We start from the raw sequence: 25,965 nt of genomic DNA, 5'->3' as shown, positions 1-25,965 counted from the left end.
CCACGAGTGGTAATTAAAAGAGAGCTAAGGTATGTGAGGGGTGGAATATATGAAATGATAATAGCATTGAAAAAAAATGTGAGCCCACAGATTGTGATTATTTCTTTCTTTCTTCAGTTAACCCCTGATTTAATTATTTTTTTCCTTGGGGGGGGGGGGGGGGGGGGGGGGGGCGGGGGGGGAGGGGGGGCAGACAACCACCAGTACCCCTGCAGCAGCTCTGTGTTTATAGCAATCCTGTGGTATATGAAGAACCTTTAATAATGTAATTGTCAGAAAGAAAAATAGAGAGGGAAAGTTCCTAGGAACTGCTACAGTGTTCTCCACTTTGTCAGAGGAGTTACCTACAATGGAGTATCTCTGCCATTTTCTCTGCTGAGACTCAAGAGAAGCACACAGGGATTGGCATATTTTAGTACACGGGATTAGGATAAAATGGGAAGGGGTAGGAAAAGTGATGGGAAGGAGAATCCTTTTGAAGGGTGTCCATGGAAGTAAGTTCTCTCCACTTCTAGGAGGAAGTGACAGTAAGTTAGTGGATTTTGACAGGTAAGTGAGGGCTGCCTTTTCCAGGCACAGCCTTTAGGTTGGGGAGGATAGGGGTGGGGAGGGAGTGGGAACCTTTCCCAGCGACCCTACGCTACTTAGCATTTATAGACGGATAAAGCTGAACATTGGACAGAACTCCCCAAAGGAAAAGAACCTTTCAGTGTAGCCATCAACCTGTCATCACTGCAATAAAGGTGTAACACACAGGAGTGCTGGTAAGAGCCCAGGGTTTATTTCCTGGCCCTGTCACATGACATGGGGCCAAGGTTACTGAAGGTTACCCCTTCACATGGAAAGGATCAGTGGTCATCAGCCCCAGCGGCTGCTTCTCCCATTGCCTCTATCTTTTCACTCAGCTCATGCATGTACCTTGTTAAAAACACAAACCCAGAAATCCTATTCTACAATCACACAAACAAATATCTGCCCACAACCATGTAATACTAGCCATGTCACAGTCGAAGGCTTGAACACCTTTCTGCAATCACCTCATGTCCCTGGAATACTTTCTTTTCCCATTCAGTGGTGATATACCAGAGGTTTGTATCCCTCCAATGCTTTTCCAAACAAGTTATTTGATGTCTCCCAAGCCAGTCCCTCTACAGTGATCTGCTTAACCACTTGTGTGAAATGGAATGTTTTTTTGGCTGAGTATTGCAGTTTCAGACCTCTTGTGTGTGGCACCGTGAAACCAGCATCAGTACTTCTGTGGGAAAGCTGGGCAAAGACTTGGGCTATGTCATTCCTTGTCATGCAACTCCTTGTTACATGAGAGATGTAAGCTCTGTTACAGCTAGTGCGTAGGGGCACCATAGGAGCAATGACAGGGAGGGCCTGGAATCAGCAAAATGGAATGGAAGAAACTGGAGACTGCAGAATTAATAAGTCTGTTTTCCACAAAACGTTGGTTGTAACAGCTTTGCTGTGGCTTCCTCCAGACAACGCTGTCCTACCCAGGATGTGGGTGTAAGTAAATGTCTTTCTATGAAGCCTTGCAGTAAAATCTACAACAGAACATAAAAGAGTGCAAAGCATTGGTTATAGATCTTGGAGGTTTACATTATTTTTATAGAGGGTTTGGGTTATGTTTCAGATTACTTAATGTTACAGAGACAAGTAGTGATGTTGTAGACAGAAAATATTTGTCATCTTTAAAGAGCTGGAGCTATGCTTGAGTCCTTCAACTTAGCTTCCCACCCCACTGTGCAAAATACCAGTGGCAGGGGCCAGGAATGCCAGCACTTCTCCTGCTTTAGAATGGGCCTGATGGATCAGGCAGATCCAAACTGGCTTTGAGCAGGCTGACAGTCGGAAGCACCCTGGGGCACTGCTCCAGTGGCAAGGAATTATTAGGGATAACAATCTCTTAATCATGTATTTTCACAGTTATTAGGACTCAATTTATGATATGTGTAGAAGGCAGAGAACAGTGAAATGTCCTCTGCCTTCTAGAGTTTTCCATCTACATGTAGGAAAAGAGATGGTGTCTGAACATTGGAGAGTATTGGGAAACACAAGACATCATCAGCTTACCTGGCCAACATATGGTGAGAAGCCAGGTGGTTCAGAAAAGAGCTGGCAGAAAACAATGTATGTGTAATTAGAAAATATTAAACAAATATGTTTGATCTGTGGGGGTTTTGTTTGTTTGTTTGTTTGTGTTTAATTTTGATGTCCTCAGCTGGAGAAAGGAGAAACTTCCTACTGATAAAAATGGGGAAAATAGAAGGTGGTGTAAAATAGAAACATGAGAGAAATAGGTGAAGCTTGTTGTTAAAAAAGCAGGTTTTCTTCCAATTAAAATCTGCTATAATGAAAACTGGGTTGTTTCCACTTCAGATGTTGCACAGCAGCTGTATAATGCCTGGGATACCCCCAAGCAGATGAATTGGATTATGAATTGGATTTGTCCCTTCTCCAAAAAAAGGACTCTTGGAGGAGTGCTGTAAAGCGATCCTGATGAGCAGGGTAAGGGGGAGGGATGTTTCTCTTATCTTACTACCCTCAAACATCAATATGAATAACAAGGACATTATTCCTCTTAAAAGCAGTATGGGCAATAATATTCCAAGTTGTTGGGGTTTTTTTTCTCCTAGAAAAACTGTTAACTGATCACTGCTGCAGTCATCACCATGAAGTAACTAATATTACCCCTGTTTTACAGGCCGGGAAGCAGAGTTGGAAAGATTAGGGCTTGCCCAAGGCCACAGAGCCAGCAGTCAGGCAGGAAGAAAACTCCGGATTTCCTGGCTGCCACTCTCCTAAATTTATCATCCACACTTCAGTGATGTCTAAACAGTAGGTTGTTTTCTGGGATAAAAAAAAATATGCTTCTCCAAACAGTTAAACATGGCATGAAGTTCTTCCCCATATCTGTGTCACAGAATCAGGCACTGCTGGAATGTGATTTAGCGTGTTTTGGAGTAGCTCTGCAGTACCTTGCACAACAGGACACTGCGTGAGTGCCGTGTAAATGCAGCCACAGCTTCTGCTCTCTGAACTAACCAGGATGGGCTACAGGGGAGAACTGCAGTGTGAGACAGTGGGAGTCAGAAACAGTGGGAGAACAAGGCTGCAAGAGAATGTATAATGTGGGAGCAGATTTGTTGTGGAGAATTTGTGTCTTGACTATGGCAAACCCCTTTGCCACTTCAGCTGAAGTTTTGTCCAACCAGTTGAACAGGCTAAGTGGCAAGCAATGGTTGGTGGAACTGCTCAGGAGGTGATACAGCCATTCCTGAGCCGTTATAAACACATCATATTGATTCTCCTCTGGATGATCAAAAGCCTGTTTATAAATGGGAGCAAGTACATAAGCAGGAGCACTGAGGGATGTGATTGTGGATTCATCTTGAATTTAGCTGATGTAGATGAAGGGGTTACTGCTGTTTTCACTCCAACAGTAAAAAAATAAAGGGGGGGGGGGGGGGGGGGGATTGTCCTCTGCCATGGTGCCTGGTGTGTTAATTTAAGCCAAAATAATGTTAGGTTAATTAATAGCAGTAGCTGTGAATGAAGCAGCTGAAGGTCAAGATCTCTTCTACCTTGTCAGCAAAGCTGTCAGGGCTCAGGAATCAGAGAGACTAATAAATGTTTCCCAGCAGTGGTTTCTATAAATCTGTTTACCATTTCATTGCAATGGACTAAGAGGTGACATGTTCATCAAGTGTGCTGTCATAGCTGTGGCATGGTAACTTACAACTGAGTGCATCATCATTGCTTATGCTGCCTGGCAGGCATGCTGGGGGTAACCTGATCTTCCCTGCTCAGACAAGACCTTTTCAATATCAAAATAAATTAGTATCAACACTTTCTATCCAGCTTCTACACGAAGTGATCTGGGTTGTGGTTTGGACTGGGAACCTACAGAGAGACTTATGGGAGCCCTTTATGTCAGCTAAATTTCATCTCATTACATTTAGATTAGATGAATTTAGTGCAAACCAACAGAAAACACTCACATTGAGCTAGGAAGTTATTGAAAGGATCACACAGTGCTAATGAGCATCTTCTTTTGAAAGCTCATGCAAATTAAGAAGAAATCTGAGTTTAAAACAAGAGCCCTTTAAGAGTACCTCCAAATGTGAACATTCTTGTTCTGAACAAGTTCCTGTGTTCTTCCTTATATCCATTGGGAACTTGAATTTGTCTAACAAGGAGATTCACCTGAACCAAGATGGACAGTAAATCTGAGGTGGAGCAATAAGCCTTTTTGGGATGTTCTTCAGCATTTCCACATGTAAACAGGTCTTTACCTTCCATTCACATGTTTCCTCAAGAATAGCTCTGTGCATTGAGCTGTATCGCTCAAGTTCTACAGACCACAAAGTACAAATGGCTCTGTGAACTTGCCTGGTTGATAGGTCAGATCCACCTTCTCTGTTGTGTGGTAGGTAGGCACATGAAATTCACTATTATGGTGTCATTTTACATGCAAACCCTCTGAAAGGTTGTCAGTCCAATGCAAATGTCCACTACTATGTTGACTGTGAGGTGTACCAATCATGAAAATTGCTTTATTTTCTATCATAAAAGGATGTGCAAATCTTACCAGACAGGAGGCAGAGAGAAATTGAAGGTCTAATCCTTCAATTAGTCAACTTGAAGTGTACCTGGAAAATAGATACAGGCACGCTGGAAACTCGACTTCTTCAGTATTGATAAGAGATTACTGTTCTTTATGAAGGATCCTTATTAGTGTAAAGGCTTGATGCCATGGAGAATACAGTTTTTGGGCAGTTTATCTGCCATTCACCTCCTAGCTGGTACCTTTCACCTCCTTAGAGAGCTTGGAAGGCATAATCTTTTCATTTAGAACACTTTAACTTGTACACGGGCTCCTATCTTAGAAATGTATAATTGGCTTCTGTTCCAGACCACTTTCACAGGAACACATGCAGATCTCTTTTTTTTTTTGTCTGATAGAGTCTGAGGAAGATCCATTAGCTGCTGTCCTGAGCATTTGCCACATGGAGCTCTGCTGCAGGGACATTTCACGTGGAGGAGGTAGAGACAAGCTCTATTTAAATGTTGTGCTATCAGCAGGAACACATTTGGCAGACGCCCAGTTGTGGAGGAGTAAAGAGAACAGAGTAACATCCTTGTAGAGAAAGATAAACTGAGAATTCCCCTCTACTTGAAGAGCTATCAGGTTTAGGCCACTTTCCCTATTCTATTCCCTGTTATTAGTACTATTTACATTTGTTTCCCTTCAGTTGGTGATGGTTGGACTGAGCCCAAACCTTTGGATAACTCAGACTCTTTGGCCCTCATAGCAGCTGCTCTTCCACTGTCCAATTTGCATGCTGATATACCCATTTGATTTCATCCTAATCCACACAAAGTTCAGATTTCTTAGCACTGGAAAAGTTTTGACCTAGCAGGCACCAGAGTGGTTATTATATGGGATTAATGCATCTGTCATACACAGATTCTTTCAGTTCTGTCATACAAAGATTCTTTCTTTTATTTGGGATTTTTTGGGGGGTTTGAGGTAATATTTTTCCCCCTTTTACTGTATGCACTTGAACAAATTTTAACCCTTCTATAGGAATGACTGTGTGCTCATGTGTGCCTGTGAATGTGTGCCTAAGTCCCTAAAGTGTGTGCAACCAGTAAAGGGGTTGGTTTACAAACTCCCATTTCTGAAGCCTTCAATCTTGCACAGATCTGGCATGGAGACCTCAGAGAACAGCCAGCAATCAAGTCCTTTCCACTCCCACCCTTTTTATTTCTGTGAATGAGTATGTAAGAGACCTATAAATCTAAAACTGTGCAGGCGTGGAGGAAATCATAAGAGTCAGTCTGGTGATATTCCCGTGGGGAGCTGTGAAATCACTGAGGATTATACAAGCACACATAGTGATGTTGTCATTAAAAAAAAGAAAAGGGGGGGTGAGGGGAAGGGGAATGTCTGTTTTGCTCTGTGCTCTGTGTGGCAGCCACCTGGGACACACAACTTTGGTACCTCCTTTCCACAATTTGCTGGAGGATGCCAACCTAAGGGCAGAAAATTTTACAGCCCAGCTATTGGTTTGGAAAACAGCCTTTTCTTGGGTAGCATTAAGGCAAACCAGTTCAGGTATGGCATTTTTAACATTTGAGGAAGGGCTTGCAGGAGAGGGAGATCATTCCTGCTGCTACACCCAAAGCAGAGAGATCATGGAAGTCAGGCTCTGGGCAAACTGACACTGGGACCAACTTCACGGCCTGGGCCCCAGCCCATCAACCTAGCCCCGGATACTCCTGAGCCAAGAAATGCTGCTGACCAGCCAAGTGGGCTATGTGGGTACTGAAGGGAGATAGAGGGCACTGAATCCAGGAATACTCCTGCAGCTTTAGACGGATTGGATTAATAGGATTCTTTATATTAAGATCGTTAGTAATTATCTTTTCTACATTGGAAGTGCTTGGGGTCCTGATGGGGAAAACAGCCCTGGGCAACCAGCCACATACACCCCTGGGTACCAGCATCAGAGACTGGTGTGGGGAATAGCGACAGCCTGAAGGGAGAGGACAAGGGTTGGGAAGAGAGATTTTTTCCTACCCGTCCCCATCCCAAGGCCACCGCGGCGCTGATGTGCTCCTCACATTCGCAAAACGACCCCTTGGGAAAGCAGTGTACCCATTTCAAAAAGGACTGCTCATCATGCAGAGCCAAGCCCGAGGCCGGAGTAGGCAGGGACTAGAAGCCGCTGAGGGCTCCGGGGGCCGCCCACTCATTCCTGGCCGTGGCTGGAGGTGTTGCAGGTGCTGCCTTCAGTCCGACCTCGCTGTCTGAAGCCGTTTTTCCAGGGCGCTTCATATCAGAGCCCGGTAGGAAAAAAAGTACTACAGGGACTTCATTGCAGCCTCTTGCCTGCAAACCTTCAGGGACAGGTGCAGGATCCAAACCGTTTTGCTGTCTCTGCTGGGGGAATGTGTGAAATTATAACCTGTGTGTAATTAAGAATGCCCCATCTTCCACAAAGTCGGGTGACTTCCCTCCCACTGCCTTGGCAGAGAGGGTATGGAAGGGTCCGGTGGCCAAAGAGCTCAGACCACTCCACCTGGGGTTCACTGACACTCGGTCTGAGCGAGTTTTGGGTTTAATCTCTCCAGTACAACACTCACGTGTGTTCAGAGACCCGTGAGGAGGCAAACCTGGAGCTTCTGGCTTGCAGACACTCTTCTCAACCTTTTACTCCGTTTCTTCTTGCCCAGTTGTGAGGAAGTTAAAAAAAAATCTGTTTTTTCTACAAGAAACACACCTATGGCAAAAGGATAGGTTTGGTTTCTGCCGAAGAACCCCAGTGCCTGAAATGAAACATATTTGGGAAGCACAAGTAACCAAATCAACACGTCCCCACCCACCTTCTTCACAGAGTGCTTCTTTGTTATGGAGGAGATAGGGTCCCGGAGAGGATCCGGGATGCCACAGCAAAGCATAGCTCACCAAAAACCCGAGCAGGCTGGGTGGCCTTCATGCATCTCAGAGGCCCATGAGCCTGCTGCCGTGCAAAAGCAAGCGAAAACGTGTTTAAAGCCTGAGTGCCTCCCCTCGCCTTTTCTGGACTTCTGCTCCTCCTAAGAGACCGAGTTGCGGCTCCCGCCTGGGGACTGGGTGTGTGCAGTGGCGGGTCCCATCGCCCTCTCGTCCTCCGGGTGGCCCTCGGCGCCCGGGGGAGTCCCAGGAAAGGAAGCTAATCCGTAAAGTCATCCGTGTTCCTACTGTGCCAGCTGGAAAAAGCGGTAAGAAAGGAGTATCCACACACCAAACGAGAAAGGAACACCCCATAGGATGTGTTCTACATACTACTACTACTACTACTACTATTATTATTATTATTATTATTTACTGGTGGTTTGCAACAAGACAAAAAGCATTCAAAACGAGTTTTGTGGACTGGAAATGAAAAACTCCTGCAGGTTGCTCTGTAGCCATAGCAGGAGGCATGTACTGGCACATCAATGTGGTCTTTCTGGATTTGGGCATATTTTTCTAAATAGAATTTTAATGGGACAACAAGGGCGGGAAGAACGTGCCTATATATGCAGATATGCCATAAATATGCACTTTTTACATCCACGTGGGATAAGATGTGGTATATGGCACACACCACGGCTCTAATCGAGGAGGGCATATTATGTTTGAGAAGTTGATGAATGTGATTTAAGCAGAGGCATGTTTAATATAATGTATTAATGCTTTGCACATCTAAACCCTTGGCTACCCGTGGGAAACATTGACTTTCAGGAGATGCTTTGAGAGCAGCAGAGTACCAGGTTGCTCCGGCCAAGCTGATGGCATGTGCCACAGCATTACCCGGGTCCCGCCCCAAAGGGCATACAGGTTTTATCTGCAACAGGGATTTCTCTTCCTGGGTGTGTTTGCAGTTGGACTGGACAAAATGTTCTTAAGCTAGAAGAATGATGTTGGTGAGGATGATGTCATCTCTGAACGAATAGAGGATTACCAGCGGGCTGTGGGCCGTGCCCCCGGAGGGGAAGGGGCAGGGCGGTGCTGATGCCACCCGGCTGCTTGGGAGGCCGCTGCCCCGATGACTCCTTCGCTGCCTGTGGGAAGAAGACGGGGAGAATCGTCCGAGCCTCAGCAGCCCAGGCAGGAGCCGTGGGAGATGCCGCCTGTTTTCCTTGCTCCTTCTCCCATACTCTCTTCTGGCAAGAAAGGAAAACCAAGCAAAACACAACCCACAAAAAAACCCCAAACCAAAACCGAAAGAACAAACTTACCAACCGACAACAACACCGTACAAAAAACACCCCCCACAAACCCAAAAGGAGGGCGAGTCGGCTGTCTTGTTTCCTTTCATCTCTGCGCCCCATCAGCAGTGGGGGGCGCAAGAAGACAGCAGTTAGTGTAGGGCCGAGGTGATCACAGTCCAGGGACCGCCGATCAGGAACCCGGGAGGGGGATGCCGCCATCGGTGATGCGAGGAGGCCGTATGCGGCCCGGGGAGCGGGGAGGAATAGCAGGGAAAGCAGGGGACGGTGCGCAGGTCTGAGCTGGCCGTGTAAGTCAGGGACTCCGTTCTCCTCCAGATCCCCACACACCCTCCTCCAGATCCCCATATGCCCAGAGCTAGGATGTGTTCTTGCTTCCTTTGTCGATGTGGCTTGCTTGGGACTTTGGGGTGAGATCCTGGGAGATGAGTCTCTAAACATGTGTGCAACAAGCGTTCAGAGAAACAGAGCCAGACAGCATGGGATATGCAGTGCAGGTAAGCACAGGAGTGAACAGTTGACCACATCTGTGTGCCATGGATACCTGCTGCAGCCTTCACATTACTAGCCATGCTTTGTCCAGTGCTGCCCTGTCTGAGGAAACAAGTCCTTCTCTTTCTGTGCCAGGGTTTCCCAGTTTACTCATGTCTTCTTTTGGAAACAGCAAATACACAGGAACCTGGTGCTTTGCTTCTAACATTGTCTTTTCTCATGCTGATTCTCAGGCAATACAAGAGGTAATTGTATGAATATGTCCAATTTTTTCTCCCCATGCAGTGCAGATCTGCCCCTGATTTCCATCAGAAACATGGTGATATGTCTTTCTCAGCCCTGCTGCAGTGTCTCTCCCTAGGACCAGCACCCCCACTGAGGAGAAACTCAGTGCTGGTCATCCACAGAGGACACAGTTTTCTCTCAAAATCTGGGAGCAACATGGTTGGGCCCTCCTCAGGATCCATAAGAAAGCAGATTTTTCCCCATTCAGCTAAGTCAGGGAAGCAGGAAGCCTGAAAGATGGATCTTCCCTGGCAAAGAGCACTGTGCCCAAGTATAGGAGGGGACAGGTGAGCATGCACCAGAATAATATTCTGCATTGCTGGTATGTGTGTCTCAAAGGGTTAACGTGGTTCTGTTACAGTGGTGGGTAACTCAGGTTGCTTGCTCACTTCATCTTTTCACTGGTTCTGGCCCTTAGTGACTGAAGAACTCAGATGCAACATTTGTCATAAGTTATTAATGCTGCACAGTGGTAGACATGATCAAAAATCAGGCTCCTACATAAGTATGCATCAAGCAAGGAGAGGATTTTTTTTTAAGCACAAATGCATATGCTTCCAGAAATTTTATTTACAGTAATATAAGTTTTTTAGACAAACTCAGAATTTCCTGGGCACTCCTGGGCTGAACTCAGTGCTCTCTGGCAGAAGCAAATGACTTGGCTATGAAAGTTTCCTACATCTCTGCTTTTGCACTGATTGCTGTCTCATAGGCCTGAATATGTGTTGTGTGCCCAGAGATGAACTCTAACAGTGCAGAGGACAATAGTGGGGCATGGGATAAGGGTCCACATCAGCACAGGTCATCAGGGTCACTGGCTTTGCTCAGTGCATGTTCCCTGCTTCTCCACGTTCACCTTGGCCATCAGTTGTCTCTGCCCTTCTCCAGAGGAACACAAATTTCAAAGGCAGGGGATGGTGAGGTAGTAATCAGGCACTGGAGATCCAGCACCCAGGATTCAAACCTGGGCTGTTCTGAGTTAGGCAGCAGTGTTGAGGTGATTGACCACTGCTTAAGGGCTCGGGTTCTGTGTTTGTGGAACAGATGCAGCCTGACAATGTGGATCCTTATTGCTTGAAGGCTATGCTCAGAGAAGCAAGTCAAAAATATATCAGGTAGCCAAAACTGCTATTAGAATGCACCACCAAAATTGCTGATGCTGTCTCAGCTTGGCTAGATGCAGATGAAGTTGCTTGAAGATGTGACTGGCGGTTAAGGGGTTAATGCCTAACTCTTCATAGGAAAAACTAGGTAATATTTTCCTTCAGTATGGCCTCCAGGTTCATATTTGAGTTTTTACATGTGTTCATTTTGGAGAGAGTTTGAAAGAGGCAAAGACAAACAAATATTGAACAATCCTTCTGCTGTATTGTTGATAATTTTTTTTCTTCAGGGCACTCAGCTTCACAGAGGAGTCATGAAATTGTCATTGAGATGTCTGCCCTATTCTACGCAGCTGGATTTTCCTTTCTTAACAACTAACAAACAAACAAAGAAGAAACCAAACCAAAACCCCAAACCAAACCATCACTAACAAAACCCCACACAACCCCCTCCCCCCAAAAAAGCAAACACCCCCCCCAAAAAAAAAGCACCGATGCAAAAAAAAACCAACAATCCCCAAACAACAAAACAACAAACCCACAACCCAAAAACCAATCCAACAAACAAAAAACCCCACAGTATTTCCTCCCCTCCTTTTCATTTGTTTGTTTCACATATAAATTTCCATTCCTTGTCATATCAAATAGAGTCTCTTTACACATGTCTGCAGCTTGTTCCCATGAGGTCAAATCTGCTCCTTTTCAAATGAAAGAAATTACCTTTTCATTACAAGAGGCACACACTTGAGTGTTTGGAATAAGATACACACTTATGGCAGTTCTCTAATCGAGAGAGGTCCCTCAACAGATCCTGTACCCCTTGGACACTAATAGCTTCAAAGAACTTTCTGTAGAGATTTGTTACTCCCTACCTAGGGATGGAAAGGGTCCCCAGGGTCCAGTAGGCAAGCTGGGACTTTTGCATCCGTTTTCTTTAAGTGGAGCAGCTGGGGATTCAGTTTTCAACTTTTAAGGTCATTCTGTAGTGCACCGAATCACAGCTACAATCTTCTTCATACTTGCTGATAAGGCTTGGTATGGAATTAACTTCAGCCCAGTGAAAACACTGGGATTTGAAGCAAGACCTGGCAAACCTCTGCCAGCAGAGTTGGAAAGCAAGGGTCGCAAGACGGCACAGGTAGCTGCCGGTTCTGTCCTACGCCGTTTGTTTGCGGCAGTCATCGATGATACAGAGCAGTGGAGACGCTCTTCGTTCAGCCATTGCCTTCCGGGAAGGGCCGTGGACAGCATCTTTCAGGGCTTTGCCAACTGTCCGAAGGAGAGGCGGAGATAATAGCGAGGGTAATCCACGAGTTCCCGGTGGGATTCACGTCCGGTCCGACAGCATCCCTCCTCTCGGATCCCCTTGTATTTGAATAATGAGGGACATGGAGTTTCAGCAAACCGAGCCCTAACAAGAGTTCGTGAGGGTGGGTGGGTTTCTCCCTCTAGGTTAGCTCCTGCTGGGGAAGAGGGATGGGAAAATAAAGAGGCAGGTTTGTGTATAGAAGGAGAACACAAGAAAAACATACAACGCTGTTGCACGTCTGGAGCAACATAACTAAATGCGGTGAAAGGTTCTGTGTTCAACTCTGACATTTCTGCAGTGCTCTCTTGATGATGCCACATCTCCCCCTTAAAGATCTTCTTTTGGGCACCTAAAGACCTCCTGAAACCCCTCAGTGATTTTGTAACAGGTGCTTTGGAGGATCAGGTTTCAGGCGACGCAGTTACCCACGGGCTCAGAGGGCTATGGGTTCAGTTCTTGTTAAATCAAATCTAAGAAGAAAAAAAAACCCAAACGACCTCCAGAAAGTCCCTCCTTGTCGCGAGAGCCACTGAAATGCTGTCGATTTTCATTTACCTGTGCTTTTCAACGAGTTAAATTCGTAGCGTAAGTACCCTTTTGCTTTTGCATAGAGAATTTGTCACGCAGATCGTGTCTCTCCTGCTCATTCTCACACTAAAAAGATTACCACAGTCTTATGGCTCTCGATGTGTCTGGAAGCGATAGCAACTGAAATCGAAACCCCAAATTCCTATACGATTTACTCACTGCAATCTACGGCAGCAGATCTAGTTTCCAGCGACAAACTTAACCTGAATGCTCTAAGAGCAGGGACCGGCCCTTCCAACTCCTCCGCTTTTCCCCTATGTTTTGATCTAACAAGGTAAAAATTTCTCTGAGCCTCCTGCGGTGGCAGGGAAGCACTGCTTCGGGCACACAACAGGTAGGGGGTGGGGAAAATCAAACCATGAAGAGGCAGTTGTTCTCTGTAGAGATGCCGAGATCTGACATTCAGAGCTACACAGGGGCAGATCCTGTATGGGATTCTGTAAATCCTGTGTCCTAGGCACACCCCCCTCACGGCTCTGTCTTCTCTCTCCTTAACGTCACTTAGGTGTTATGTGCTGTCATTGTACCAGCTTGTCTTTACAACCCCGACATAATGCACCTATTATTCTCTTCTCTCCAAAGCTTCCAGCTCTAACCATATCGTAAAAAAATAGCCTTAATAAACCAGCGATTATTACGCCATTATTGTTAACACTGCCCATTAAAAATGTAAAAATAGCCTTTCTAGTCCAGTCACCCATTGTCACCGCGTATCATTTTTTGTGACACTAAATCGTTCCACGGTATGTCATGACTTTATTTCCTTTTTAAAGAGGACAAGACTTGCCTGTGTGGTTTGGGGTTTTTTTAATATATATATTAAAATTAATGCTTGTTTGTTTTTAAAGGAAACTGAAGGCGTATCGTGGGTTCTCAGTCGTAACTGGACAGTATGGGTCAAAAGTTATTGACACGCTATTGACAGTGGAAGGAAAATAAACATCCCGTGGGTAAGTAGTGTGTGGTGTCTTTCCTTCTCCTGGCTTAGCACTTTCGAGAGAAATGTCTGATTTACGGGTATGTCATCACTGTTTTATGTCCCCCTGCTATTCCTGTAATTTCCTTGTTTTGGGAAGTGGTGTGTGCTTCGTTTGCCTTATGCACACGGAGCACTTTCCAGCTGCGGTGACGCTGACATCTCCACCGTTGCCCTGCTCTCGCCTGAACGTATCAGCAAAGAAACTTGTAACCTCGGAGAAATAAATCAGTATGAAAAGTTTTGAGGATGGTTATGACTTTCTTGCAGTGACCAAGTGAGCGAGACTTAATAGGTTTTAAATCTCGGTCTGGAATGGTTGAGAGGGAAGAATTAAAAAAGGAAAGAAAAAGAAATAAAATCCCGTAGAGATACACTTTACAAACTGCCTGGAAATTAACAAATGAGAGAGTCTCCTTCCAACTCAGGCTTGACAGATCAGTGGGAAACACTAGCCAGAAGGCAAAGCGTGAAGCTTCGTCGCCGTGGTGGAGGGCGGGATGGGCTCCTCGTCCCGCAACGACCACCAGCTTGTTGGAGGGCCAGAAGCTGTTGCAGTGGTACTCTTGTTATGGGTATAAACCCAGACATTTCAAGAAGCCAGTACTAATCCAATCTAAACTGACCCAAAAACTTTCAGTCTAAGAGAGCCTTTTTTCCCCCCTTTCTCTTCCCTAGTCTCCACTCGGGCCTTTAACTCACGGTGTTTACCCTGGCAGCTGTGTATGCGTGCAGGACCGTGCGTCTGTCAGTGTGTGGATGCACCACAGCCTGTGCTGCTGCGACCTGAGTGACAGTCCGTGACAATGACCATTACCTGGGGCTTAACAAAGCCTCTGATCCGAGGTACATGACGAGTGGCATCCTGGTGGCAAGAGATTAAGAATAGGGTGAGAAAGGCAGCAGCGGCTCGTGAACGAAAATTATAACGTTTGTGGGTATTAGTTACCATAATCCACGGAAAGCATCCCCAGGGCTCCAGTCTGTCACAGACAGGATTTCCCAGTAGCTTTCCCTCAGTTGTCTCAGTCACCTGCTCTGCGAGCTCGTCCCAGTATTCTGAATTCAGATCCTCGTTACAGTTTTATTAAGAAAGGTTATTTACTGCCCTGAAACTCGTAGAAATGGGGGAAATGTCTCCATCCACCACAGACAACAGCCAGCTTCCTCCAACAGGGCTGCTTGGCTGAGCTAGGAAGGAAGCTGGAGGTGAATTTCCCTGGGAAGCTGGGGATGCTCTGGGCCTGGAAAAAAGCCAGGCCTTCACAAGGCTCCCCCGCTCCCCGCCCCGGAGATGCCAAGGACAAGAAACGAGCCTCCAGACAAACTGCGGTGACGATCCCGTCAGCTGTGGGAAGTGACACAAGCACGACACAAACACGACACTAACACAGAGCTGCTCGAGCTCCCCCACCTCTCCTTGTTTGGCCGCACCGCTCCGCTCCGCTCTGCTCCGTTAAAGTGGGATGAGCTCTGGTCCGCTCTCTGCGCGCAGCGGGAGCAGGCACGCCCCTGCCGCTGGGCAGACAGTGAATCCAGATTGCCTCATCCGTCCGTCCATCCATCCATCCGTCCATCCACCCACCCACCCATCCATTCATTGCCTGCTTCTGCAGCGGCCGGAGCTGATCCTGCTGTCCCGGCTTGTACTCGCACAGCCCGCTGAGCAGAGCCCTGCTGCGGCAAGGGTGGGCGGCGAGTCCTCATCCGGGGCTGGAAAAGCACACGGCAGTCTAAAGACTGGAAGGGAAGAGAAGGGAAAGGGAATTTAGCTACGAGTTTCCAAGAAATTGGAAAGCTTGGGAGCAATGCATGCATAACAGCGCAGCGTGGAGCGTGGTGTGCGCATGGTGTGCATGCATGTCCACACAGGGAGACAGTGGTAGTAATCTCCCTGTAAAAATACCGATTTTATCCCCCTGAAATCAATATGCTTATTTCTGGGAGCACACGTTAATCCGTGCATCCAACGGACACAAAATTCTGTTTGTTTGTCCTTGCATCACGCCCATCTTTCTCACAGGGCTGGACACATAATCCCAGCGTGTTTTCTATTGCTCTGCACGTTCCCCATCGAAGCAACGTCACCTCAAATATGCCAGTAAATTCCTTACTGGGTTAGGAACGTAATTGGCTGAACGTTTTCTGTAACCTGACTAGCCAATAACACTCCGAGGGGGGGAGGGAGAGGGGGGAGAAAAGAAAGAAAGAAAAAAAAGTACAACCTAGTTACGACAGATGGTGAAAATGACTTGACACTACATGTGTGAGTCAATATTAACTAGAGATGAGATACTTGCCGCATCCATTAGAAATATCGCAGTACTCCAAAGACACTACGTGTGCTGCTATATTTACGGCACAAGGTCCCTTATTTTGAAGCAAATCCTGCCCAAATGGTTGCTCTTGTCATTTCTGTTTTAAGATCTGCTAGATGGCATAAGACCTGGCCTCGATAACTTGCATTTCTCTGAGCCTGGATTATTCTTGGCAGACCTTCTTGCAGATTTTCCTGGTGAAAGCAGACATTAAATTATGCAGAATAATGAATACAAAAAGAATAAAGGGGAGGAGATGCAAAACCTTCTTAAAAGCGCCAAGACCAGTGTAACAAATGGAAACTACTAAGAATAACGGAAAACGCTAAACAGCAAACAGAATAACTACAGCTACGAAAAGTGAAGTAGTTGTAAAATGCAATAATTATGTAACCTCATTTCCAATTAAACTAACGTTTTAATCCCAGTCAATAGAAAGCCATAACAGTAATACGAATAAGAACCGATATTGAACCAGAACAAAAAGTCAAGTCTGTTTCTGCATTCAGATGACAGCAGCGCATTTCCTTATCCTCAAGTTTGCAAAGGATTCTTAAAGCCTTATATATGCAGTTATGCGGAAGCTGGTTGCCAGCAATAAAAAATGCATCCAAGGAAGAGGCTTGAGTACGTATCTTCTCCTTTCCAGGATGCGGCTAGGGATCTTCGCCTCAGTTTTACATCAAGGTTGTAGCTTAAAGCAGTCAAAAGGTTATTTAACTGTCAGGCAAGGCTTCCCCCTGCGGAACTCTCTCCGCATGTTACAACCTCTCTGCAGCTCAGATCCATATGCATCTCTTTTTCACACTTTCGTCTCCATCTCGAGTTCCTACACCTGGTGCATCACGCATTTAGCCCATTAGCTCCGGCTCTTCCTTTCATCTTCCCCATGGCAGACGTTTCTATTTATCCACTGGCAATCAATGTGTGGCGTCACCGGTGGTACTGTAATGACGACTGCACCATTGAGGATGACAGCTTAGAAAGAAGAGGGCAATGGTGATCCCTCCCAGAGCAGCACAGCAGAGTGTAGCGCTCGCATCACAAGGTCACCCTATCTCACCGCTTACTCCTCTGCATTGGCAGGAGAGGGTTGCTGGGTTTGTACAAGGCTGGGGCGGGAGTGGGAGGGAGGGGGGAAATATCTGGATTTTTTCCCCCCTCCCTTAAGCAAAGCCACAATGGAAACCAGGAAGGAGATGGTGATGTTTCTGGAAGGGACGCAACTTGGCGCTCTAGTTGGCAAGAGGGTGCCTAATTTGTCCGAAGCAGTGGGGAGCCCCGCTCCAGAGCCACAGGAGAAGATGATCCATCGGAACTGCCTCAGCCCCAGACCTGGCTCCTTATCGTCCCGGGAGAGAGGAGGAGGAGGTGGAGGAGGAGAAGACGAAGAGGAGGTGGAGGTGCTGCCAGGGACAGGGACGGTGTCGGAGAGTCGCTCGGCGGCGGCAGCACTGCTTTCGGCCGGACAGCAGCCCCCCACCTCGGAGCCCCCTTCCAGCAAAGGGCAGCAGAGCAGCTCGGACACCGAGTCGGATTTCTATGAGGAAATCGAGGTGAGCTGCACCCCGGACTGCGCGACGGGGAGCACCGAGTACCAGCACAGCAAAGGTACCCAACTACTTCCCATGCCTCCAGCCCCCCACCCGCTCCGGGGCTGGGGGGCAGCACTGCGGGAGAGGGAGGGGGGCTACCGGAGAGGGTCTTCCCCTCCATCTGAGCGAGGGATAGCGAAATCGGGATGTGTGTGTGGGGATTTCCTTTCCTGGCTGATTCTTCAGCTCTTTGCCACCGAGAGGTTTGTTTGGGAGTCAGAGGACAAGACATCTGGCAGCCCCTGCGTCCCTGGAGGGGTGCCAGGCTTCCCACCGTGGATGCATCAGGTCTGCAGCTTGTCCCGTAGGACCTCCTTGGCTAAGACCACCATTTATGTCTCCTCCATATATTTTTTCCCCATTCTTCTCCATCGCCTGGACAGTGCATGCTCCAGAAAAACCCTTCCAATCTACCACACCGGCTTTTTTTTTTTTTTTTTTTTTTTTTTTTTTTTTTTTTTTATGTGTTGGGCGGGGGGGGGGGGAACAAGATCAAACGGATTTTCTGGCCGAGGGCGGTTTGTGGTTTTGCAGGGTGAAATGTGCCCGGTCGAGTGCGGAAGCGCCCTTAAAGACCGTAAAATCTCTCGCCGACTCCTGCTTGCCCCAAGTGCGGCAGTGAGATCTTACTCTGCACGTTGGGAAAGAAAAAAAAAAAAATAAAAAGAAAAAGAAAAAGAAAAGAAAAAGAAAAAAAAAAGTTGGGAAAAAGAGAGGGGGCCAAATTACCTTGTCACTTCTATGTCTCAGTGGCGCCAGCTCGGAAATGGTCCCAATGAATTAATTGCCTTTGGTCTCAGGCACAATGAGGGAGAGTTGCATTTGAAAGCAAACGCAGTGACCAGGCCGTTTTCCCCCTGCCCCCACTCCTTATTCCCACCTTCTCAGCCTGGCAAAGCCCCCTCCCTATCCCTACAACAACCAACTTCTCCCCCTCCCCATTCCTCCATCACTTCAGAAACAAGCTGGAAAGAGCGGAGCGTGCTGCCCGTCCTCTCTCCTCCCTTAGAGCCTCGTTGAAAATACCACATCTTGGGTTCTGCAGGCTGAGAGGAGAGACTCCAAGGCCTCACCTCCCTCTCGGAGGGAGCAAGGTGTCTGTCTACTGACTGCTCCACTCCTGGGCCCTTGCTGAGCTGGAGGAAAGGGCCACGGGGCTCCGCGGTTTGGGCGGAGGTCACACCTGTTTTCCCGAGGCTCTCAGGGCCGGGGGATGCTGCGGTGGCTGCCACCGACTTCATAATGAGGGAAGCGAGTGAATGGCATCGAGCAGACACTCCCGAGTCTGTGTACGTGTTGGGAAGGGGGCAGCTAGCCTTCCAGCCAGAGTACAAGAATATCCATCAAAACCTTAACTGATGCTGCATCCCCATCTCTTTGGCCTCCCTTCCAACCCCCCTTGGATGCCTCCCCAACATTCTCAGTACATCCAGACAGGCACAGAAAAGGCTAATGGGGAGGGGTCGGGGAACGAGGGAGCTTGCTGGGGAGGCGTGTGGCGAGCATCACTCCATGCCTGCCCGCCTCCGAGCGTGTGTCTCTGCTCCGGGCTCCCTACGCAGGGCCGTGCTCCGAGGGTCTGTCGGGCAACACCAGCGCCGGGGGGGATCACGCTAAGGGCAGCGGAGGCAGCGGCGGCTCCCAGGGCTCGCTGGCCTGCAGCGCCAGCGATCAGATGCGCCGCTACCGCACGGCCTTCACCCGCGAGCAGATCGCCCGGCTGGAGAAGGAGTTTTACCGGGAGAACTACGTGTCCAGGCCCCGGAGATGTGAACTGGCGGCTGCTCTAAATCTGCCAGAAACCACCATCAAGGTACAACACAGCTCGGACATGTTTCCAATTAGCACGATATAAACCTATATAGCCAAACTTCCTTGCAAAACTCGGGAAAGCACTTCGAAAGCACAACCCCCTACCTCTCCCGCTCTCCCCCTTTCCCCCGCCTCCCCCTCTGCCCCTTAGACTGGGCCTGTCCGGACCCTGCAGCAAGCAGCAATGCGGGAGAGGGAACACCGCTCCCAGAGCCAGCACCGCTAATCCGGCCTCTCCCTAGCAGATTATTTTTAATCCTCCCATCAATCCAGTTCAAACCTCGCTCAGTTATTGGGAGAGGGAAGAGGAAGCAGCTCTTGTTTATATCTCTCTCTGTTTTGCTTTCTCGAAAGTATTTTCTCATGGAAAAAAAAATATAGGATTATAGGGATCCCAGGTAGTTCTGTCTGCGAAACTGCAGCAAAGGGGCAGAGCTGTGGAGTTCGCCCGGAGTCGGGGCAGATATGTGTGTGTGAGTCAGTAGGACAAGCTCCAGCAAGAAGAACAGGAAAATAAGCACCCTAAAAAGGCTGCTCCATTGGGTCTCCCTGTAGATTTATAGGGGTTTAACTGATCCCTCCGTATGTGATAATAACTCCCTCTGGGAGGGAGAGCTGGCGCCAGTCCCGGCTCGCTAGACCCGCTCCTGCCCGCGCCTTCGCGGGGCAGGGGCTGATCTTCGGTGTCGACTATGGGGCAGAGCGGGGAGGTGGCGGGTGACAACTGTCGCCTCCCCTCTTCCCTCAGGTTTGGTTCCAGAACCGCAGGATGAAGGACAAGCGGCAGCGCCTGGCCATGACCTGGCCTCACCCGGCAGACCCGGCGTTCTACACCTACATGATGAGCCACGCGGCGGCCACCGGCAACCTGCCCTACCCGTTCCCATCCCACCTGCCCTTGCCCTACTACTCCCACATGGGCATTGGTGCCACGTCGGCCTCTGCCACCACCCCCTTCAGTACCCCCCTGAGGCCACTGGACACCTTCAGGGTCCTCTCCCACCCCTACCCGAGACCAGAATTGCTGTGCGCCTTCAGACATCCTTCTCTCTACCCTGCCCCGACTCATGGACTCAGCAGCGCCGGGAGTAACCCCTGCTCCTGCCTGGCTTGCCACAGTGGCCAGTCCAACGGGTTGGCTCAGAGACCATCTGGATCAGACTTTACCTGTTCGGCCACGACCAGGACTGACTCTTTTCTCACTTTCACGCCCTCTGTGCTGAGCAAAACCACCTCAGTTTCCATGGACCAGCGAGAAGAAGTACCTTTAACAAGATAAATCTTCGTCTCAGGGCTACTAAGAACTCGTCCCTTTCCTGTGCTTCTCTTCATGTACCTACAGTCGCTGTTTAATTTAATCGCATTCTCTCCCCAGAAGTGGACACCTAAGGAGAAAAAGAAAAAAAAAAAGTAAAGAAAAAAAAGACTAAAAATAGCTCAGTCTTAAAAGGATTTACATTCCAAAGGAAAAAAAAAAAGACAAAGAAGGAAATAAGTGACTAGTGATTTATCTCTGAGAAAGATTTTAGGCACCGAAAGGAAAGAAAAACAACCTGAATGAAATACAATTCGGTAGTCTATTGAAATGAGCTGGGACTTTCTATTCTATGGGTAGACTTCTTACCAAGGGCTGGGGCTCCTGCAGGTCACGGCAAGAAACCTTATGCACAAAATTACGAGATGGAGAACGAAAATCTGAAATACTTGGCAGAAACATTATCTTAATAGTGAAAAGGCTTGTTCACATTAAGAAGGCAAAGATGTAACCTACCAGAGTGTCTACATAATAAAAACAATGAACAAATAGCAAACCCAAAAGATTTCTGCTTTGCAACTCATCAGTATTATCCGGTTGTCTGTATAGAGAAAAACAACGCGTTATTATAAAGGAAAATGTCATTCTCTACGTTACTTCCGTGATTTAATTGAATTCTTTACTCTCCTCTTGTCTCGTTCTTGGTTTTGAGAAGAAATCCAACATTTCGACTCCTCTTTCGTTGTAACTTTTATTTGCAGACTGAAATTGGCAGGGGAAACGTACGAGCGCATGCCTCTTTATGGGTCAGAGCTATTTGTCCTTTAAATAACAATGTCTTATTATCAGTCGCTGAAATGTGCACACACTGACGAAATTAGCAAGTGATGTATATGTAAAGAGGGGTTTTGAATATCGAATGTATAATACCCTGTAAGCAGAGACCCCGTGCCAAACGTTAACAAGCCGCCAAGGGAAGAGATTAGGTGACAGGGAGCACAAGTCCTTCAGACAATCACCAGTCTGTAAATTGGAGCAAAGGCGATTTCCCTTCCTTTGTACTTTAGCCTTCAGTTCTGTCATTGCCTTTCCCCTGGTACGTCCATTTCTTTCCCTCCCTCTCTCCCTTCCTTCTTTCTTTCTTTCTTTCTCTCTTTCTCTCTTTCTCTCTTTCTCTCTTTCTCTCTTTCTCTCTCTCTTCCTCTCTTTCTCTCTCTCTTCCTCTCTTCCTCTCTTCCTCTCTTTCTTTCTTCCTCTTTCTCCCTCTCTTTCTCTCTCTCTCTCATTCTTTCTTTCTCTATTTTCCTTCTTCCTTTCTTTCTCACTTTCTCTTTTTCTTTCTCCTCTCCTCTCCTCTCCTCTCCTCTCCTCTCCTCTCCTCTCCTCTCCTCTCCTCTCCTCTCCTCTCCTCTCCTCTCCTCTCCTCTCCTCTCCTCTCCTCTCCTCTCCTCTCCTCTCCTCTCCTCTCCTCTCCTCTCCTCTCCTCTCCTCTCCTCTCCTCTTTTTCATTTTATTATATATTCTAAAACATTCGGGGTTTGTGCTTCCTGATCTTTGCATTTATGTGTATCCTTCACACTCGTCCCTCTCCATTCTCGAGGAGTATTTATTTCACAAGCCGTCTCCCACCTTCACTTTCAAATATTTCAGAAGTAAGTAGCACCATTGTTTTTGCTGCGATGTCTAACAGCCCATAATTCCAAAACCACAGACTCCAGGCTGCTTAGTAGTTTCTTCCAATTTGATTTCTAAAATTTTATTTTAAAATTGCCCAAAGAATACACTGCCATCATTTGTTACCAAGAATAAAACTTGATAACGGCAATGAAAACACTACCAGCAGTAGCAGACTACCAATAACAACAGACACACTTTAACAATGTATCATCCAGATTCCTATTGTACTTGTTGAAAAAAAAAAAAAGAGAGAGAGAACAGAAAAAGTAATATTGTTGCATAGGACGATTTTCACCTTTGTGCAGTTTCTGATAGTTACACTTCAACAAGCAGAAAAATAAATGCTGGACAGAACAAAGATGTTTTGACACCTCCTCTGTCTACTTTGTGTTAAATTGCTGAGTAGCCTCTGGTTTATTGCCACACCGGAGACTTTTTGTCCTTAGGACAGAGAGTGAATAGCAGCATCTCCCGGTACTGGATGGAGAACAGGGAAGAGGCACAGGCGTGCCAGGATGTATTTTTCACATATATATTAAAAAAAAAAAAAAAAAAAAAAAAAAAAAGAGAGAGAGAGAAAAAGAAAAAGTTTGTTAGAGGTTTTTCAAAACCTCCCCGTCTTTAAATCTTTAAATCAAGGGCAGATCGTTCCACTCTTTCTGAATGAGATGTACTGGAAACCCATGCCCCTTTTTAGGCACCAACAAATACATTCTCCCCTCTAGTCCTCAAGGAAATAATGATTGTTAACAGCGTCCAAGGGCACTGCCGACCAACATCCGAGCTTTGCAAGCCTCTCCCCTCCTTACTTTGTCTTTTAGCAGGCAAGAGAAGAACCAGTTGTACAAACAGGGATCTGTGGAGCGAGTATATTTGGTGTAACTCCCCGTCGGCGACCCCGGGAAAAGGGAACGCTGAAGAGGCCGAGGGGTAGCTACACGCCGCAGAGTCAAAGAGAGTGTCTTAGACGGCAGGTTATGCCCCTTCTTCTCTGGCCTGGTGGATGCACCTGCTGGGCTGCGATCGCGGGACAGAGTCCTCTGGGGTTGCTGCCGGCAGTTGCCTGTGCAAAAGACCATGGCATCAATTTGCTCTCGCAAAATGCCCACTTCGCAAAGTGGCATCGGCTAGGGAGCAGAGCAGCGGATATTTCTATATTTTCATATACATATGTTTTATATATGTAGGTATGTGCCTAAGAGAGAATATCTAACTCACTGTGTACCGCTTCTCTCAGCAAAGGGCTGTCCCTCCGGAACGAACCACCAGCGGGGAGGCAGAGACTTGGGAGCGTGGGCTGTGGCTCGCCCACAGCCGGTACAGCTCCCGCTCTCCTCCGCTGTTTCGGGCCACCACAGCCGCCCACCCAAAACCCGTTCTGGGAGAATATTGCGGCAAAGGGTGGCAGCGGATTTCTCCGTGGCTCGGTCATAGGGCAGAGATTGCCTGCGACAGGTAAATAGGCTGTAGGTCGCAGTAATGCCAAGAGTATTTTCAGTTAATAGGGGAGGGAAAATGAGGTGTCTGGAGCGATATTGGAAAGTACAAGATCGATGATCCATCCTCGTGTCCAATCAGCAGCCTTTAATTGACTGTATTTTCTAGGTAATTGAGCCGCTGTGCTTCTAAATTGAAGTGGAAGATATAACGATACATCTCACGGGGAGGAATTACTCATTACTTCATAATGAAATTTTCCTTTTGCTCGTAGGACCGGTGCCGTTAAAGCTTTCGCTGCCAGTGGGGCTGGCCGCTGCCCCGCGCTGGGCTCTGGCTCCGGACACGCGTGGGGCATGGCCAGTCGCGGGACACACATAAGGTAGCAGCGGTTAGCAGGTTCTGCCTCTGGCCCTCAGCCACTACCACCAGGCAAGCCAGTTGCCCTTGCCTCGCTCTGGCTGAGAATGAGACCTTTCGAGGAACTAGGGTCAGGCCCGGTGGAAGCAGGCAGAGGGCAACCCTTGTCACTATCGGGCACCGAGCTGTCTTCAGGGTACCCCATGTGCCCCATCGGCTAACACTTCCCAGCCAGCCAAAATTCAGCTCCTAAAGGCCTTCCCCGCCTTGATAGCGTTTGATTGATTGCCTTATTAAAGCGTGTTCTTGTAAGTGTGACCGAGCTGATTGCACTGCATATGTTTGGGATAATGCTCATTTTAAACAACTGAATAATAATACTACTAATAAAAAAAGGACCAGAAGAGGAAAAAGATGAGCTCCGGAGAACGAGTTAAGCCTAAACGATCCCGGGGAGCAGTGCTGTAACTTGCGCATTAAATTGCACCGTTACTATCAAATCACTCAGCCTGTCTTTGTTGTGTTTTATGTGTCAGCCATTAAGTGAGACAGTACTGAGACTGCTCCTTACTTTCTCGTCTCAGACTATATGTTTTTATTAAGGTTGTATGATTAAATTGGATCGGATCTGCTTTTCCAGCACTATTCTTTACTCCAGCGCCCAAATAATTAGAAAATCGGCTCTCCATATTTCACATTTTCTGTTGGGTTGTTAGGTCGTTTGCTGGCACCTGCAGAAAGGCATGCGGATCCTTTAGCTTTTTGGCTTGTGTATCTTAAGGATCCTTTTGTTCCTTACTATTCTCCTGCTTGCCTGGCTACTTTATTACTGAGTTCAGCCTCTGAAAACACCCTTCCCCATATGCCACCTCAAACTCCGCTGTCGTGCCGCTCACAGTGGTGTCATCCTGGGATAAAGCCAATGTCAGGATGATCTGGAGTCTCGTTAACATAAAAGACTCCATTTAGGGACATCAGGTTCCCAGGTGCGTGTGAACAGAGAGGGAAACCAGTTTCTTGTCCTTTCGCTGTATCCTTGTCCCCGGAGCCCCTTGTTTGTTGTCTGCTCCCTTCAGACCTCGCTGCTCCTTTTGTAAGGAAGAAGGATCCCATCACCGCTGCGCATCCGCGGATGGGTTGACCCCTGTGCGGGTCTCAAGCGCTGGTATCGGCTAAAGGCTGTGATTAGGGTAGATTGAGGTAGCCCTCTGCCCAGAACTCTGTGAAGTTTTGTATCTTTTCTCCGAGTGGGAAGACCTTCAAACAAGAAAACAAATAAATCACAACATCTGGTCTCAAATCCACAGTTTGCTTTATTTGTTTTGATCAGCTAAACCCAGTATACCTGCGACCAAGATCATAACATAACTTTAAGCTGATATTTACAAACCTAATTTTAATGAATCTCCACCGGTGTGTTGCATGTTGCATGCACACACACAACACACACACAAAGCAAACACACGAAGTGATTTTCCCTGGTTCCCTTTCTGTGAAGAACTGCCTGTGACTTCAGAGGCAGAAATTGGCACTTAAGAACATCCATAAAAGTATTAAGTAATTATTTAAAACAAGGCTGTTTAGAAAAATATTTGTATTTATTGCAGCTGCTCGATTGGCCTCGTTAAAGCTGGGGAGCATTTAAATTGTGTTACGGTCTCATTTAAATCCAGTTTCGTTCCAGCAGGCTGCAAAGCCTGAATAGAACCAATCACTCCATAATGATGATGAATGAGAAATTAATTCAGATACAAGCAAGACAATTTAGGCCTTCATCTGTTTAAATAGCCTTCCAAGATTATTCGCAATTGCAGGTCACAGATTTAATCAATTGTCCAATCTTGTGAAAGTCATATCCTTGCATCTTCATCGAGATTATTTATAGCGCTGCGAAGCCCACTGAAAGGTATACGCTCTTAACAGGAACAATTACTTAAAGGGAAGCGTTTGCAAAATCAAAACCAAATGCCTCCGTGGGTTGTAAAT

The 25,965-nt window shown here is 47.2% G+C and overlaps 1 protein-coding gene across 1 annotated transcript; it reads left to right on the top strand.

The window, feature by feature from the left end:
• The first annotated feature begins 17,024 nt into the window (after nt 1–17,024).
• Nucleotides 17,025–21,140, top strand: EVX1 (even-skipped homeobox 1). The gene is made up of 3 exons (XM_064167069.1): nt 17,025–17,454; nt 19,001–19,251; nt 19,999–21,140. Exons 1-3 carry the CDS (start codon nt 17,025–17,027, stop codon nt 20,527–20,529), a joined length of 1,212 nt encoding a protein of 403 aa, XP_064023139.1. The 3' UTR covers nt 20,530–21,140.
• The last annotated feature ends 4,825 nt before the right edge of the window (nt 21,141–25,965 follow it).

Source organism: Pogoniulus pusillus, chromosome 28 (assembly GCF_015220805.1).
Source record: "Pogoniulus pusillus isolate bPogPus1 chromosome 28, bPogPus1.pri, whole genome shotgun sequence".
Lineage (NCBI taxonomy): Eukaryota > Metazoa > Chordata > Aves > Piciformes > Lybiidae > Pogoniulus > Pogoniulus pusillus.
This window is presented reverse-complemented; position numbering and strand designations above follow the sequence as displayed.

What these genes read in the sequence shown, in the direction of transcription:
- EVX1 (XM_064167069.1), top strand. Translation starts at nt 17,025, where the DNA reads ATGGAAACCAGGAAGGAGATGGTGATGTTTCTGGAAGGGACGCAACTT. An exon ending in CGAGTACCAGCACAGCAAAG is followed by an intron (nt 17,455 to 19,000) that starts GTACCCAACTAC and finishes CTCCCTACGCAG; the next exon opens with GGCCGTGCTCCGAGGGTCTG. An exon ending in TGCCAGAAACCACCATCAAG is followed by an intron (nt 19,252 to 19,998) that starts GTACAACACAGC and finishes CTCTTCCCTCAG; the next exon opens with GTTTGGTTCCAGAACCGCAG.